Here is a 17,226-nt window from a genome sequence, read left to right on the forward strand (position 1 = left end):
TCACGATTGCGCTATTTTTGCATGGGATGGTGTTCCTTCGTCAATGAACAAGCGTGGACACGCAGAGACCAAGAGAGCGGATGGGCGACGCACCCCGGTGTAGTGGTATTTGCCACACAAACGCGCTCAAAGCCAATGGAGTGCATCTGCAGACAATTTTGGAACCGTGAGTATGCGAGGAGCCATTGAGGACACCATAATCTCACCCACCGAGACCACGGCGTGTACGCATTCGTGGGAGTGTATTTGGAGGGCTGGTGTGAGTGGGGTCCGTATGTCTTGATTCCGGGGCAACAAAAGGTATGCGACGCCCTCGAACATTGGTGCCGGTGCCTGCGGCGGCATGGCCTGCACCCTGAGGGCAGGGACTGAAGATACGATATGTTAGCGGTAGCCAATTCGGGCATATGTAGCGAAAAATACCTGCCAGCCTTCTTGTACATGTACATGGGGGCCCATGTAGCTGAGATTTCTGATACTACAGTACTGAACAAGTGGGAAGTTGATCTGGGAATGGCGAGATAACTGCTGTTGGAGCCAGGCGAGCTTGTGATGCGTCCGTATGTTGCAGCAGCTGCCAGTGCTTGTGGTGGTCGCGGGTTAGGCACTTGCGACCGAAGCGCCGAGCCGCTCGTCGTGGACGTCGGACGAGGCTGCGGGGCTGGCAAGGCGCTGGCGACGTTTACCGCTTGTCTTCAGACCACGTTGAGCACACTACGCCTATCTCTCGAACCCCCTTGCCTCGCCTCGGGTGCTCTCTCAATGTCCGGTGACGGTCGACGTGCGCCCCGGTGTCATCCTTACCGGCTACCGGCTCCCAGCTGTCCAGTCTCAGTGCCTGTCTTTCTATGTGCTGCTGGGTTTAGAGGTATTTGCTACATGTGCCACATATCATTTGCTGTTTTGCCGTAGCTGGGGGTTGAAGTTTCGAAGCATGGACGCCAGCACCATCGGACCAAGTAGTTGGATGAGTTACACGGTTGTGGTGGTCGGTGTCGGGTGAATATCTGGTCCTGCAAGTTTTTTTTGTCCCCGTCGTTATCTACTTCCCTCGAGCGCGGCCGCGACAAGAGTGCACATGTAGTTTGGGAGGCGTTCTCAGAGTCTTTCGCAGCTCCAGGTTCCATCCTGCCTCCTGAGGCTTGAGCGGTGCGCGTACCCTATACGCGGTGTCCGGCAGCGACGTTCAGCCCACCCACAAATGTCCGCTGGGGTCGGATCCGGAGCAGGACTGCACTTCTCCCCGGCGCCGGTGACAGACCAGGCGCACTATATGCGCAGCGCACCGTCGCGGTCGATTGCCGGGTCGCGGCGCGTTGACAATTCAACCGCTATATCATCGTGGGCCTCGCTACCCGGCTCTGGGGACCCCGTTACGACCCCCCACCATGTCCTCGAGCCCGGATGCTGAGATCATCGCAGAATACGACTCTCTGTATGTTCTAACTGACTCTGATCCAGCCGAGAGTGCAGACGCTCATGCTTGGATATGACAGATTCGTCTCTCTCTGTTGCAGTTTCGCTGCTCTCAGTGCGTTTCTTCTCATAAATGTCAAGCGGTATTCGAACCTCACCTTGCAATCTGTGCAGCATTCCTAGGCTATGATTGGCTCCTATGCCTGCACGAAGAGATCGAGTACTTCTGGACACGTCGAGTGTCTGCCGCCTCGATTCTTTACTTCTTAATCCGATATCTACTCATCATCTTCTGGGTGATGGGTTATCCCACGGATAACATACAAGGAGTGGTGCGTTTCATCCGTTCAACTTTGCCAGTATCAGCATCGTGCTCACCTTGCAATGCTAGGGGTGCATCAACTTCTTATATTCTAAAACCCGCAAAAGCTCATCATGGCTTTCGCAGCTGCGACGTCTATATGTATACCATACAAGTCCTCCAGCTCCTGATTTACGTCTTCCCCGCCTGTGGGTTCACATTGTTTAGGACGAGACGACGACGCTCATTCGCATCTTATTCAGTATTGTCTACCCTGCGGGTGTATGCGCTCACTGCCCAGAACAAAGTGCTCGCAGCCCTGGTCTTGTTCTTTGCTCTGGGTCCTATATATGCCAATGCGGTGAGTTTGTCCCATTTGTAGTGTACACTCCCACCCAACTCCGTCTTTCAGATCCACTATGGCTGGCTCGAACCTGTTTACCTGGGGCCAGAGTTCGGGGGATGCGGTATAGTGGACAATGCGGGCCACAGACTTGGTGTGATGTACGTCTATTATTCTCTTGTACCCGGCATATCGTCTCTCGGTCTCGGCCTTCCAATCCATCGCACAACCGCTCATTGTCCATATTTGCTTGTAGATGTAAGCAGAGTCCCCGTACCGAGGACTGGGGAAGCCGCTGACACCGAAGCTACTCGGCAACCTCAGTTACCGGGATATCGCGCGGGATGCTCTTCGTCGCAGATCTCCTTGTTATCATCATCACATGGACGAAGACATCCTTTCTCGCAAAGAACATGGAGGGCACCTTAGGCGAGTCTACGCTATCGAAGACCATGCTGCACAGCGGCGTTGTGTACTTCATGTGAGAAAGTTCTCAACGTCTGGGTGACCGCTGCTGATCACCCGGTGCCCAGCCCTCTCGCCATCCTGAACCTCCTCCACACCATCCTGACCGAGACAGGGGTACGCTGGCCCGCCGTGGGCCCCCCGCACGCGCTAATTCCATCTCCGGTAGGCTAACCAATTCCTTCGCAACTCGAGCCTCGTCTCCGTCTTCATCGACCCGTGAGTACTCTCCCCTCCGAGTGCCCCGACCCCGGCCCCACGCTCACGCTCCCGCGCGCCCGTGTCACCTCTTTCCGCACCGACGCTAGGGCGACCTCCGTTCTCGCGTGCCGCCTGCTGCTCAGCCTGCACAGCGTGGAACGCGCGAACCAGAACGGCCGGACGGGCTCTCAGGCCGCCGACGGCGCGACGACGACGATCCACTTTACCACGCCCACGGGGCGCGAGTCGGAGCCGGGGCGGCCGCTCCCACCGTTCATCGCCTCGCTCGGCGAGTTCGTCGACACGGCATTCATCGGCGGGGACGACTTCCCGGACGATCTGCACGCGAAGGGAGAAGACGAGTCGGGACGGAGCTTGCAGAGCGGGAGCACTGGGGCGCCGCGGCGCCCGACGCCGAGTGCGGGGCCCTGGGCACGCCGTCGGGCGAGCAGGGCGCTCCGTCGGTGCGAACGGTGTGGGCGTGGGTGTCGCGACGACTCGCGAGGGAATGGGGGCACGCGCGGGCCCCGGGACGGGCGGGGTATCGTAGCCTCCTGTCATATGCAGATCTTCCAACTACTATACACTTATGGACAGCGACGTCCTATCCTCCCACGCGAATCGCAGTCCGTTCACGCCAGCGAGCCCTGAGGAAGGAAAACAAGGCGGGTCAGCGTTGAGCCCTGCCCCCGCCCTCCCACACGCCCGGGGAAGTCGTCTGAGCAACGGGAAACGCGACTCACCATCGGGTCCCACGGAGCGAGGACCGTGCGTTCCGCCCCTCGAAGACGGCCACGAGGTCCTTCGGCGCGAGCGCCTTGGGGACGACGACCTGGTAGACGAACTGCTCGAACCACTTGTCGGTCATGACGAACCAGCCGCCGTTCCCGGGCTCGGGCCCCCACGAGTTCTCGACCTTGTAGCGGACCGGCCGCCCGGCGCCGTCGAGGTGCACGGCGGTGATCACCATCGCGTGCGTCATCTGGGACTCCTGCATCCGGAGGCGGTCCGCCTTCGAGAGCCCGAAGGAGATGTCGAACGCGGCCTCGTACGCGAAGACGTCGGTGTCGAGCAGGCCCATGTTGCGCTCCTCGCACTTGCCGACGTCGCAGCCGAAGAAGACGGGGTGGCCCGCCTTGATCTGGCGGATGACGGCCTGCTTGAGGTTCTCGATCTCGGTGTTCACGTCTGGGTCGCGTCGAGGTTAGGGTTCGCGCTCGGAGAAAAAAGACGGGCATGGACGTACAGAGCACAGGGCGCGCGCCCACAGGTTTCCCAGCTTGTCGACGGTGTAGAGCTTGCTGTATTCATTGCGCGGGTCGTTGATGAGCGAGAACGAGTCCGCGGGCTGTCCAAGCTGTCAGCACCGCTGAATGCAGATCATGGGGAAAGTCCTCACCGAGTACTTGCCGTACGCGAAGCGGCGTAGAACTCCTTCGGAGTACCGGTCCAGGACATGGGCTTGCCGTCCTTCGTGTAGTAGTCCCAGGTGAAGGGCGCGTCAGGCTTGGCGGTGTCCCGAGGGTCGCGCTCATGATAATGTAAACCTCTTCAGAAGCGTTCCTTCTTCGAACGGAGCGTCAAGTTGATAGCCTCTTCGATAGAGAAGAATTGGCGCGGAGAGAAGAGAGAGGTCGCGGAGAATGAGTGCATGCTCGCGCAGCTTGTCTTCAAGAGCGAGTTCAGAGGGGAAGAGAGCGACGAGTGGGTTGATTCGGGTACAAAAGCTGGGGGATAACGCCGTATGTCTTGGTGGCCGCGGGGAGAGGGGATCATATCGGCGTTGTGTCTCCAGATCAGAGGATAGGTATACATACCTCAACCAGGTTGACCGCCATGTCCCACTGCCGCCATCACTAATAAGCTCCGAGCGAGGTATTGGGTGACCCGTCGTCCAGAGGAAGGTGTGCGTTCTCGATGGCGAGTTCGAGGTAGTAGTTGGACTTGTTGAGTTTGTCCCAGAAGAAAAGGTACGACTGATGTGATCGAAACGTCATCTGTCAATCCTGTTCTTCCAAGAACGGGCAATAAACCACATACACACCTGCGAGAGCTGGAAGTCATCCAGGTCGAGCTTCTTCATGACGCTGTGCCGTAGCACATTCGTTGTCGCGAACAGCCAGCACCGTCCGGAGCTCTTCTGGCTGGTGATGGGTCCGGTCTTGAACTCAATCTCCGTGTTGAAGACATGAGGGTCTGCGATGACCGCAGAACGCTGCCGGAGCGACTCGCGAAAGTCGGTGTGATTGAGGATTGTCCGCGTGAGCTGAAGCTTGGGAGATTGCTCAACCGCCCCTTCCCACGCGTCGACGTTGTCGAGAGTGAGTGAACCGGTGGTCGACAGAGGGGAGGAGCCGAGACGAAGGTGGCTAAGCTGCTGCGAGAGCTCGCGTGCAGCAGACAGAGTCTTCTCCGAGACTGGTGACCCGGTAGTTGAGGAGGGCTTGGACGGAGTGGTACCCATGGTGTGAAGGTGGTAGGGTATTGGCGTAAGGCGGGTTTCAGACCACCAGCAGGAGCTTTATGGCCTACATAGATACGCAGCGTAATGGCGATAAGAGCCCATGGTGTAAGGCACGGATGGGGCGTGATGGTGGCCATTAACGTCCTTGCGTGCTAAACATGACTTGCTTGCATGTGGTAGCAAGCTATCTGGTCTGAGATGATCCCAGAAGACGGGCATTGATAAGACGGCCGCGGCGATTGGTCGGATAAAACGCTGCACACCTTTGGTCTCGCCGGCATTGCACCGGCACGGCCCTATGCATGCAGCTCTGACGTCTGGCGCTGAGCGCGGCTATGACGCAGCGCGGTAAGTAGGCGAATCAGCAGAGCCACAGCCCCACTCAGTACTCAGGTCTCGTATACTACTACTTGAGGAAACGATAAGCCAATACGCTATCGGTCAAGCCCATCGTGGTTCTCCTTCGCGAAATCTATTCTAGAGAGTAACTAGGCAACATTTTGGGCAGCTTGAGGGAGTGAGCGGAACTCCGCAACGGCAATAGCTTGTGTTACAAAACCCACGTCTGACAAGTCCTGAGACCCCCTTCACGCGAGCGGCACCTCGACAACGCTGAACCCACATCGAGAAATGGCTATGCAGAGCCGTGCCCTAGCCCATACATGGTGTCGGTACACGCATAGAGAGACATTCGTGGTGATAGCTCGTTAAGCCTTTGCAAGTTCAAGTTGCACCTTGCTCGAGTGTGACGAAGGTCATGTGAACGTGACGTGACGCGCGCAGGCAGCCGGCCCGCTCACGCTCGGCCTTGTTTTCCCAAACTTGCCTTCGTTTGACTCGCATGCGCACCGTCAACTCCCTTTCACGCATACCCCCGTCCGAAGTTCGAACGCTCCTCAAGTAACTTATTCTATCCCCACGTTCATGTCGCTCTGGGAAGGGACTCAATGTTTACCGAAGACGCGGGATGTTGCTACCCACGCACCGAGGCGTTGACAGAGCTTGAGAACGGTCTCTTCCATGGTTCGCCTATACATATTCTGCTTGATGCAAACGTACGCTCAGATCTCTGTGCTTTTGCGTTGCGACGTCCTCGGTTCCAACAGCGTGCTGCTGAAGTAGTTGGTGGGCGAATTATGAGAAATGGAGCCGGCCTTACATCGGTAGCACCGCCAGCACAAGAACTCGAGGAGATCAGGAGCAGTCGGACCAGAGCTATCTCTTCGACAGGCCCCGAAGCTTCGTCTCGCGCTAAATCACCAAGGGTTCTTCAATCTCTTAACAAGAGTAGCTAGCTCAACTTCAATGGTACGTCTTTGAGCTTCAGGTACCACATATCATGCACGGTGGACTCTCCCCAGCTCCAATCAACTGACTTTCCATGTGCCAGAAGGATGATGACGATGTCCTTTGCCAGTCGTGGCCTTAACCCCCCCCCTCTATGCATGCTATATCGATAGGATCCGCTCAGATCGTATCAACATACATCCCTGGGAGTTGCGGTTCCGCCTCGGGGAAGTCTCTTCCCGCCTTTGGATGAGGATTCAGAGACCAGTCAGTCGGTTCAGCCTGCAAAGTCCCTCTATGGGTGCTGTAGAGCACGGGCACGCATCTTGCAGTTAGGGTGTAATTGCATTCGTTTGATGTCCGTGGGGCTTTACTCACCCAGGACGGCCGTTAGCACCCAGGGCACACAAACATACCGGTCTCTTGTCGCCCACGTCCAGGGACGCAATTTATTCCAGCGGTCCGGGCCATAGCGTTGTTGCACCGTGATTGGCTTGGTTGCCAGGTAGGACGGCACACCAATGGTTCGGTCCCATCTTTCAATGCAGTACGGAAATCATCCTGTGTGCAACACGCGTCGATTTGCTGGGCCCTGTGGAAGAAAGTCTTGGCATGCACCCAACCCCGAACACAGTATGTACTGGATATTATGAAGCGCGGCCGTCCAGAAACTTACAAAAGGCAGGCGGGAGAGCGCAAGGTCCTCAGAACTCCAGTTCTCTCCGACGCGGCTCCTCTCTGAAAATGGCCTTCAAGTCTATGCTCCCCTTCGTCACTGTCGCCGCCGCTCTCCAGGTGGCCAACGGTGGGTCCCCATTCCACTCTCCCACTCCACTCGCTGACTCCGTTCGCACAGCCGCGCTGACACGCCGCGTTGCCTGCCCCGACGGCGTGAACACCGCGACCAACGCGGCATGCTGCAACCTGTTCGCCGTCCGCGACATCCTCCAGGACCAGCTCTTCGACGGCCGGGAGTGCGGTGAGGAGGTCCACGAGTCTCTTCGTCTGACCTTCCACGACGCCATTGGCTTCTCGCGTTCCGCGGTCAAGGCCGGCAAGTTCGGGTTCGTTGTGGTCATCTTTTCATACCGCGGTTATTACTCATGTCAACCATACGGTCTACAGTGGTGGTGGAGCTGATGGTTCCATCGCCATCTTCGAGGACATCGAGACCAACTTCCACGCGAACGGTGGTGTCGACGAGATCATCGACACTCAGCGCCCCTTCGTCCAGATGAGCAACATGACCACCGCCGACTTGTAAGTTCAGGCCGTGCCGCACCCCAGATCGCTTTCTAACTGCTCTACAGCATCCAGTTCGCCGGTGCCATCGGTGTGTCGAACTGCCCCGGTGCCCCTCAGCTCGACGTCTTCATCGGCCGCAAGGATGCCACCCAGCCCGCTCCGGACCTGACCGTCCCCGAGCCGTTCGACACCGTCGACTCCATCCTTGCTCGCATGCTCGACGGTGGTGACTTCTCCCCCGCCGAAGTTGTCGCTCTCCTCGCCTCGCACACCGTCGCGGCCGCCGACCACGTCGACCCCACCATCCCGGGCACGCCCTTCGACTCCACCCCCTCGCTCTTCGACACCCAGTTCTTCATCGAGACCCAGCTCCGCGGCACGCTCTTCCCCGGCAGTGACGGCGACAACCAGGGCGAGGTTATGTCCCCCCTCGCCGGCGAGATCCGTCTCCAATCCGACCACACCCTCGCTCGTGACTCCCGCACGAACTGCGCGTGGCAGTCGTTCGCTAACAACCAGGCTATGATGCAGTCCGCGTTCAAGGCTGCCTTCCGCAAGATGACGGTCATCGGCCACAACGAGCGCGACCTGATCGACTGCTCCGAGGTCGTTCAGACGCCCCCGGCTCTCAAGGCCAACCCGCACTTCCCCGCTGGCCTGACCCACGCCGACGTCGAGCAGGCGGTGAGTTTTCGACCTCCTCGTCATCGTTCAAGCAGCCGGAACCTTAGCGCTCCGCTCCACCATGTGGGGAATATCTGCTGATCTTCGCGGTGCTTTTCGACAGTGTGCCACCGCGTTCTTCCCCACGCTCCCCACGGACCCTGGCCCGGCTACTTCTGTCGCCCCCGTGTAAGCCTCAGCCAATCGTTGCTCTCACGTTACTCAGACACTGACGTGCTATTCCTAGCCCGCCCTCCTAAACATGCTTCAGGGACGCGTGCGGTGGTGCTCCCCGAGAACTGCCACTGCCACGGCGCGGATCCTCTCCACCCTTTATTCTTGTGTCCGCCTTAACAACTCGATGCTCGGGATCCTTAAGTGATTTGCTCTGGTTTATAGGGTTTCGCTATGTAGCGGGGTTCCAATATAACTGGCATGATGTCGCCAACGCGTATCGTCCGGCTTCTTCGACGATTTGGTGTGCATACATCGGATCCACCTGCATCTCCGCCAGCGTGTCCTCGCAAGCACGCGCGGAGAAGAACCTAGGAACGTCGGGAGGCCAAGCCTGGGAGCAATCCCGGGAACCTGAGAATAGGCTTTCAGGCAGTTCTCAGGAACATGGGAGCGAACCCGAAGTCGAGTCCTCGGTTCCGGTTCAGGAACACCTCCATGTCGGTCCCGAGTTTACCCGGCGGTGCAACGGGTTCGAGACTTGAAGCTACTTTCGGAGTCGCGTTAGCTCGGCCACGGCATGCGTGGAGTTAGAGGACGGCAGACGTAGCTTGTGTCAGCAGTGACCGGGTACGTGGTCCGCTTTCCTCCCACCCTCGTCGGTCTCAATTCTGACCAGGGCGTGCACAGGTCCGCCGTCCCTCAAACGCTGATGTTGCGAATCAAAGACGGTCTTCCGTGCTTGCACCGTGGGCGACGGATTCCCTCGGGGCCGCCGTCCAATCGATTGCCGGGCATTCCGCATGGGAGGCGTGTGTTTTCTTCGACCGCAGACATGAATGCTCGCTCTCACCGACGGCCAGGTCCGTGGCAGCCACAGGCCCCCGTAGACGTGCCGCGCTTCCAAAATGGGCCGCGCACAAGGACGGGGTACCCGGGCCCTCGAGCCACATGGTCTTGAAAGGGCGATCGCTCCCCGCAAAACACGAGGTGCAGGGGGAGTTGCCGTCCGTAGCTGTCGTCCCTCGTTCATCCCCCGCGCGGAGTTGACAAAGTGCACCCATGCACGTAGATCCCGGGCCAAGAGCACACTATCGCCCCGAGGTTCGTTAGCCGCGGTGTTTGCCCGCGTCGACCTCAACATCAAATGTTCGCGCACGCTTTTCCTTGTCTTCCATACCCGCGCTTGGACGAGCATATCGCGGAACCGCAGGGCAGTGTCTGCCGTCGCACGGTCTCCCAGGACGGCATTTTTTCCGCAACTTCTGGCTGCGCTGTTCGCTCCAGGAGTACGGTATACCCCCTAACTTTGTCCGACGCTCGTCCACGCTCTAGCCTGATGCAGGGATGCGTATGGTGCAACTCCACAGAGGCAGCCGACCCCGTCGCGTTACCATCGACCTTTCCAGCCAATCAAGCTCGAAACACGGCATTTCTAGTCGCTTCCGACACACAGGGCGGCTTCTTGCACCCAGGGGCGGCGCGAACCCGATGTGAGTGTCGCTGGTACTATGGCCCGCCGTCGCACCCCACTCATGTTCATTTGTAGGCCATGACAATCCAGAACATGCGCCAAAGATACCGACACGCCCGCTCAGCGGGGCCCCGTCGTCCAGTCTTTCGGGCAGTCTGTTCACGTCGCAAGAATAAACGTGCCTCCGTTGGCCGCCCCCCTTTCGCGGCAGCGAGCTGCACGACTTGTGCAAGTCGACACCAGCAGCTTTGCTGGAGGCTCGAGAGGTATAAAGAGGCGGGGGTGAGGCCCAACAATCTTCAGGACATCTAGTCTCCTCCGTTCGACTCATCTGCGACTTCGAACAATGGCCTTCGGCACTCTCGCATCCTTCGTCACCGTCCTCGCCGCTCTCCAGGTTGCCAACGGTTAGTTCTACGTCGCCACACACACTGCTCGGCAGCACAGTGTCTGACGATCGTTCTTGCTCCCTGTTCATGCAGGTGCCCTCACCCGCCGGGTCGCTTGCCCCGACGGCGTGAACACCGCGACCAACGCGGCGTGCTGCAACCTGTTTGCCGTCCGCGACATCCTCCAGGAGCAGCTCTTCGACGGCCGCGAGTGCGGTGAGGAGGTCCACGAGTCCCTTCGTCTGACCTTCCACGACGCCATTGGTTTCTCGCGTGCCGCGGTCGCCGCCGGCACGTTCGGGTTCGTTGTGATCATCTCTTCATACCGCGGTGATTGCTCATGTCACCCATTTCGTCTACAGCGGTGGTGGAGCTGATGGTTCCATCGCCATCTTCGAGGACATCGAGACCAACTTCCACGCGAACAACGGTGTCGACGAGATCATCGACACCCAGCGCCCCTTCGTCCAGATGAGCAACATGACCACCGCCGACTTGTACGTGGCTACCCATCTGGACATTCTTGCCGGTGGGCTAACAGCTCCTTCAGCATCCAGTTCGCCGGTGCCATTGGTGTGTCGAACTGCCCTGGCGCTCCTCAGCTCGACGTCTTCATCGGCCGCCCCGACGCGACCATGCCCGCTCCGGACTTGACCGTCCCCGAGCCCTTCGACTCTGTCGACTCCATCCTTGCTCGCATGCTCGACGGTGGCGACTTCTCGCCCGCTGAGGTCGTCGCCATCCTCGCCTCGCACACCATCGCGGCCGCCGACCACGTTGACCCCACCATCCCCGGAACCCCCTTCGACTCCACCCCCGAGCTCTTCGACACCCAGTTCTTCATCGAGACCCAGCTCGCGGGCACCCTCTTCCCCGGCAACGGCTCCAACCAGGGCGAGGCCATGTCCCCGCTCGCCGGCGAGCTCCGTCTCCAGTCCGACTCCGAGCTCGCCCGCGACTCGCGCACCGCGTGCGAGTGGCAGTCGTTCGTCAACAACCAGGCCAAGCTCCAGTCCGCGTTCAAGGCCGCTTCCGCAAGATGACCGTCATCGGCCACTCCGAGAGCGACCTGATCGACTGCTCCGAGGTCGTGCAGACGCCCCCGGCCGCCAAGTCCGACGCGCACTTCCCCGCCGGCCTGACCAACACCGACGTCGAGCAGGCGTGCGCCACCGTCGCGTTCCCGACGCTCCCGACCGACCCCGGTCCGGCCACCTCGGTCGCCCCCGTGTAAGTCCTGCTGCCTCGTTCGTATCTGGCTCATGCTCACGCGCCTGCCACGCCACAGCCCCCCCTCTTAAACGCCTTCAATCAGCAGCACGCTGACGGCGCGAGCGGGTTAATCCCTTGCGTCTGAGTTAAACGGGTGCCCTCTTCTATGTGTATCTATTCTGCGCTCTTTGGTACCGTGGCTTCGGCTGTGCGATAGCATCTCCCCTTGCCATCTTACAATCGCGCGGTCGTGTCTGTTGTATATGTGTTCTGGCAGCTAGCAGATTTGTTTGTCGTCGTAAAGTGGAATGTGACATCGTGTTGATATGCATCTGGTTGCTGTTGGTGACCTTTCGCTGTTGGTGTATGAACAAGCAAGTAAACTTGTCTCCAGTTGATCAAGGTCCACACGAAAGCCGTCGAGCATCCGGATCGACTGAAGAGATTCTAATTGAGGGTCCTACTACTTACTATTCATTGACATAACAGAAAGACTGGGCACTACGCAAGCTTACACGAAGTTGAAGGTTCGGAAGGCAGATCGCGGCGTGTAAAGAAAGCAGTGGTGGCCATTCGAGCGGAGATAAGCAAAGAGCGAGGGGGGCGAGCGACAGGTTATTACAGATGGTGTACACACCCTCGCACCCCCTCATGTTCGTATGGGACCGACATAAAGGCAGGACATCGAGAGTCGAGAGGGGAGATAAGGTGTGGACGGGACAAAAGACAACAAGAGGCTCGGTTCGAAAGTAACAAAGGCTAGTCGTAACCTCGTCATGTCGTGGCGGTATGTGAGTAGTCGTACTTAGGGCGTCGGCGTGAATAACGTAGCAAAACAAGACAGCATCCACTGGCTACCTCCAGCAGGTCGTACATCGCTTCCCCTCCATCGCTCAAGCCATGTCCTCCCAATTTGGTCGCGAGCCCCCGATGGAGAGCTTGCCCATGATCTTGCGCTGGCGGAGGTTCTTGACCTCGGTGTTGATCAGGTCGCGCAGACGCTCGAGGTCGAGAGAGCGCTCCGCGCGCGAGCCCATGAGCAAGTTGCGCCAAATGCCCGCCGCGGCGACCGAGTTCTCGATCGGAAGCTGCATGGGCCGGTGTAGGCGCACCATCTTCTGCATGAGGTGGTCGGGGCTGGGGTAGATGGCGTCAGGCCAAGCGATACGGATGGCGAACCACCATCCGAGGGGCTATGGGAAGACATGAGATATGATGTTAAAAGGTCAACAAATAACAACTTACGCGACCGTCCGGTAGACAACGTTCGGGGTATGTGTCATATGTGGTCAACGTGCCATCGGGAAGCGAGAACCTAGAATCGACCACATGAGCAAAGATAGAGGATAAGCCAATGAAAGCCTCTCACCGATGTACCACCCAGTGGCTGTCGTCGTTCCGGTGCTTGGCGAGCACGATCAGCAACCGCGGAATGCCTTCGAGCCCGAACGGCGCCCAAAGTTCACGGAGCATCCCACACGCATCCCCGTGCCGGCCGTTGTACACCGCGGTGCTAATCGCGTCCGCCATGTTTGGGGGCACGAATAGGCGGTCGACGCGACCGGGAGGCGAGTCCGTCATCTTCGCGCGAACATAACGCTTGTAGGTTTGCGTCGACCAGATGCTCAGCGCGATCTCGTCCACCTGCATCCCGCGCGAGCAGCTGTTGACCGCATTGTCGAGCTCGCCCATCGGCCAGACGATCGCCCAGCCGAGCAGCCGCTGGTGAATCCGCTGCCATGGCGGGGGCCTTGCCGCTCTCCGCCGCCCCCGTACTCGTTCTGCTGCCACATCGCCGCGCTGTGATCCATCGACACCATGTCTTGCGGGGGAGGGCGGGAGAGGGGCGAGGGTCCACGGGGGTAGTTCCCGTCGCATCAGCAGGTATCTCGGGGAGCCCGGATTCGGTGATGGCAGCTTGAGCATCGCCATCGTCTTCCTCGTCGTACTCCCCCCACCGTCACGAGTGAGCTCCCACGTCTCGTGCGTTGCGACTGTCTGGCTGGGCTTGAGACGGAGCTTGTACAGCTCTTGCTCGAGGTACTGCTGGCCGGGGGAGTTCTCGCGATCGTGCATGTCATGGGGGAGGTATTCGCTCTCCAGACCCCGGGTATCGGCATCAGTAGGGGCAAAGTGGTGTTCATCCTCCTCGTCTTCGAATGGCTCCTCTTCCTCCGGGATGGCGCCGTGGAGGGAACCGTCGTGATGATGCATAGAACCGGCGAGGGTATGGATATGTGTCGAGTCGCGGATCTCGGTCGCGCCCGTCTGGTACATGGACTCGTCGCCGGTGGGGTGGTTGTGGATGTCGTGGTAGTGGCCATTGGTATCGGAGCTGGGGTAATGGTTGTGCCCGTTGGCGTACTGTTGGCGTTCATTGACGAAGGAGTTGCCACGAGAGGAGCGCAGGCTCTTTTCGATCTTCGGGGCAAGGTCGTCGATCCGGTTCTGCATGTTGATGAAGCCTTGTAGGAGCTCTTTCGCCCACTCAGGGGGCTCTTGGTGGTTGGCACCGATCTCAGAGCGCACCCTCGTGCTTGCGCCAGTGATCGCTGCAGTGAGATGATATGACGGATCATGATCGTGATACGACTTGCGGTAAGCCTTGATAGACTGAGATACCGGCACCATTGAGCGTGCGATTGAAAGGATGAACTAGCCCTACTCACCTCATTGTCGTACTTCATGCCCAACTTCTTGACGCGCGCCCGGACGGCTTTGCGTACTGCCTTCTTTACAGACTCCCCCATAGGGTCATCAAGAGCATGGAGAAGCTGGCAAAGCTCCATGTCGTGGAAATGAGAGTGTTGCATTTCAGGTTCGAGCATGGACGGGGCCATTGTCGACAGTGCCATGGAGGTCCGAGTCATGGGGTCCGCACCGAGCACGCTCTGCACTAGACGCTGTTCTTCAGCGCTCAAGCCGTAGCTATCGACCTGCACGACCGGGGTCGCGACACGGGAGGGAGTCGGGGTCGAGTCAGGGTCAGGGAGCCTGGAGCGAGTGGGGGTCATGGGCGGTGCTTGTGAACGCATCTCGCTGGGGGCGACACTGCGCTCCCGAGGAACTGAAGCGGCCTGGCTGCGTGGGGACATCGGGGCTTGCGATCGTGCTGCAGTGCGACTCAATCACCGCGCATCCACGAGAGAGGCAGGACGAGTACTCACTGCCGTTGGACTTGGCCCCACCGGAACCTGACTTGCCATTCACGTCCGTCGTGCTCTTCACGGACTTCGACGGTTTGTGCGACGGCACACGTTCCTTCTCCCGCTGCTCCCGCTCCGCCGCTTCCCGCCTCAGACGTTCGCTCTCGCGCTCCGCCGCCTCTCTCCTCACCCGCTCGTTCTCCGCCTCCCTCAAGGCCTCCTCCCGCTCCCGCGCCTGTTCCTCCAAGAGCTGTCGCTCCTTCCGCAGGCGACGACTGCCGATCTGCGATGCCGACTCGGAAGGCGCGATGGACCAGCCTTCGCCGTCCGCTGCCCGTCGTCGACGACCGAGTCGGGCAACGGCGGGTACTGGGTACCCGTCTTCCCTGTCTTCTGCGTGTGGCGGGACTTTACTGATTGTTGCTGAGACGCGGCGGTCCGAGGAGAATAAGGCCGCTCAGGCGGCGCACCGTTGCCGGACGCCATCCCAGAGCGAGTGGGAGAGAGCGCGCGCGAAGTTGGCTTGGGAGATGCGACCTATATTGCGCGTGAAATCGTCAGATCATGGTCCGCGCGCAGCAGGAAGAGCCGGCAATAGGACGTACGCCGTTCTCTGCCGCCGAGAGGGCCTTGTGTGAGGCCTTCGTCGACGCCGCCTGGCGACTCCGCGCCCCGACGTGGCTCGCGCCCGCGATGCCCGTCGTGGCGGCCGGGGCCATTCCGTAGTTCTGCGTGACGTCAGTGCCGGCCCCGAGCAGACCTTCCTTAGACTTCGCGTACCTGGAAGGGATTTGGATGGCTCCCCGTGGGGGAGCCCGGGACGCCCACCGTCGTCTCCGGAAGAGGGACGGCAGCAGCTTTTGAAGGGCTGGCCTGCCGGACCGCGAGCGTCATTTCAGCGATCGAGGAAGCTCGGCGCGCGACGACTGGGGACGTACTATGCCATTGCGCCCGTTGAAGCTCTCCCGCGGAAGGGGGCCGAAGTTGCCGAACGACGACCCGAACGACTCGAACTTGGGGCCGGGAGGTCGTCTGGGCCAGGTTCCTGCTCAGGCTATCGCGGGTGCGAGCGCACGAGGACGGGGACGGGACAACATGGCTCAGATGGCGGCACGCATGGAGCGACAGGACGGGGACTCACTATGCCGGTCGTGTGAATGGGAATCGTGCGGCCAAGCTCAGAGGCATGCTCCTGGACGTCGGACCTAATGTCCTCGGTGTTTTCCTCGGGGAGCTGGCTCAGCTGCCGCACGCTGCTCGCGGCCTTGCTCCGGGAGCGATGTGAGCGGAGGGGCGCCTCGGACCCATTGTTGCTCTCCCGCTCGTCATCCTGGGGAGGGTCGACCTCCATGCCATGAAGGAAGAGGAGGACTGGGGATATACGGTTATTAGTCTTGGCGGCCGTGGGGACGGGATATGAGCCGTACCCTTCTCGTCGGACGCTGCGCATCAGCGGGCAGATTAGTGTACGAACGGTGAGGGAGACGGGCACGAGGCTTACCGGGCGTGCTGGAACGCATCATAAGGTTGTGCAAGCCGCCGTTAGCACCGAGAGAGGCCATGCTGTGTGTGGAGGAGTTGGGAGGTTAGGTGCGTTGAAGTTTGATAGAGAACTGGGGGTGGTGAAGCGGGCGGCCAAGGGGGATAATGATACAGAGGACGATAGGGTATCCAGACGAGAAGCAGAGAAAAGCAGCAGAGGAGTGAGGTCACACAGCGGGAGGAATATGGAGCAGATGATCGTCTCCTGCCTTGCGGACGGCGCATGTTCGACTTTCTGTTGTCACCTATTTGTGAGCGCCGGCGCTTGGCATGCCGGGCCTGCTCTCGCGACTCGCTCGACTTGTCTCCCTCTCCCATCTTCCCCGTCGTCGTCGCGTGCGTTGGAGGAGTTCCCCGCCCTTCGTCTCCGCTGCTTGCAAAGATACTTCCGTCCGATCGTCCTGTGCGCAACGCATAGGGGCTCGATCGGTTTCACCCTCTGCGCGCCGTCGGTTCGACTGCCCCAAGCCACTAGCGCCCGTACAGTGCTTGTGGATAGAACGGAGGTATTAGGTGTTTCGAGGGACACTCCGTTGTGAAGCTACGGTGGGTGTGTCCAAAAGTGTAGTCAGGCGTTAGATGGAAAGCAGTTCTGGCTCAACAAATACAGTTGTCATGTGTTTCGAAAAGCAGTAAGAGTGTCTTCGAACTACACTACAGACACAAGAAGTACGTAGTCGGACATCAAGCCTGGCATTAGGAATTTGTATGAAGCAGCGTACGTGTCGTCTTCGTATATTTTTGTTAGAGCTTGGGAAGCGTACTATTGCACTCTCCATTGACTCTCCACGTGTTCACCGTCATATCTCCCGGCGTTCTCGCTCTGTTGCTGATATCTCCGGATTTACATGTACTCAAGACGCTTGGCAGGCCCCGTCCTTCGAAATCGGGGATCTCAGAATCG

The 17,226-nt window shown here is 59.4% G+C and overlaps 4 protein-coding genes across 4 annotated transcripts; 2 read left to right on the plus strand and 2 right to left on the minus strand.

Moving 5' to 3' along the window:
- Nucleotides 1-2,914: 2,914 nt before the first annotated feature.
- BXZ73DRAFT_90204 (peptidase C1B bleomycin hydrolase) lies at nt 2,915-7,013 on the minus strand (the record flags this gene model as incomplete). The annotated part of the gene is given in 10 exon segments (XM_048025553.1): nt 2,915-3,065; nt 3,494-3,914; nt 3,969-4,074; nt 4,094-4,095; nt 4,142-4,273; nt 4,301-4,453; nt 4,540-4,570; nt 4,771-5,095; nt 6,370-6,441; nt 6,997-7,013. 10 exon segments carry the CDS (start codon nt 7,011-7,013, stop codon nt 2,915-2,917), a joined length of 1,410 nt encoding a protein of 469 aa, XP_047877600.1.
- Nucleotides 7,014-7,221: 208 nt separating this feature from the next.
- BXZ73DRAFT_101713 (manganese peroxidase 1) lies at nt 7,222-8,645 on the plus strand (the record flags this gene model as incomplete). Its single annotated transcript, XM_048014980.1, has 6 exons — nt 7,222-7,282; nt 7,334-7,541; nt 7,603-7,737; nt 7,788-8,406; nt 8,510-8,574; nt 8,633-8,645. 6 exons carry the CDS (start codon nt 7,222-7,224, stop codon nt 8,643-8,645), a joined length of 1,101 nt encoding a protein of 366 aa, XP_047877601.1.
- A 1,734-nt stretch (nt 8,646-10,379) lies between these two features.
- On the plus strand, nt 10,380-11,723 carry BXZ73DRAFT_101714 (manganase peroxidase; the record flags this gene model as incomplete). The annotated part of the gene is made up of 6 exons (XM_048014981.1): nt 10,380-10,440; nt 10,516-10,723; nt 10,785-10,919; nt 10,973-11,411; nt 11,462-11,652; nt 11,711-11,723. The coding sequence occupies 6 exons, from the start codon at nt 10,380-10,382 to the stop codon at nt 11,721-11,723; spliced, it is 1,047 nt and encodes a 348-aa protein (XP_047877602.1).
- Nucleotides 11,724-12,527: 804 nt separating this feature from the next.
- On the minus strand, nt 12,528-16,342 carry BXZ73DRAFT_90206 (uncharacterized protein; the record flags this gene model as incomplete). The annotated part of the gene is made up of 13 exons (XM_048025554.1): nt 12,528-12,827; nt 12,880-12,949; nt 13,004-14,247; nt 14,304-14,746; nt 14,802-14,904; nt 14,971-15,075; nt 15,126-15,236; nt 15,262-15,317; nt 15,382-15,508; nt 15,561-15,653; nt 15,719-15,825; nt 15,918-16,151; nt 16,282-16,342. The coding sequence occupies 13 exons, from the start codon at nt 16,340-16,342 to the stop codon at nt 12,528-12,530; spliced, it is 3,054 nt and encodes a 1,017-aa protein (XP_047877603.1).
- Nucleotides 16,343-17,226: the final 884 nt, after the last annotated feature.

Source organism: Epithele typhae, assembly GCF_022376455.1.
Source record: "Epithele typhae strain CBS 203.58 chromosome Unknown BXZ73scaffold_26, whole genome shotgun sequence".
NCBI classification, from domain to species: domain Eukaryota; kingdom Fungi; phylum Basidiomycota; class Agaricomycetes; order Polyporales; family Epitheliaceae; genus Epithele; species Epithele typhae.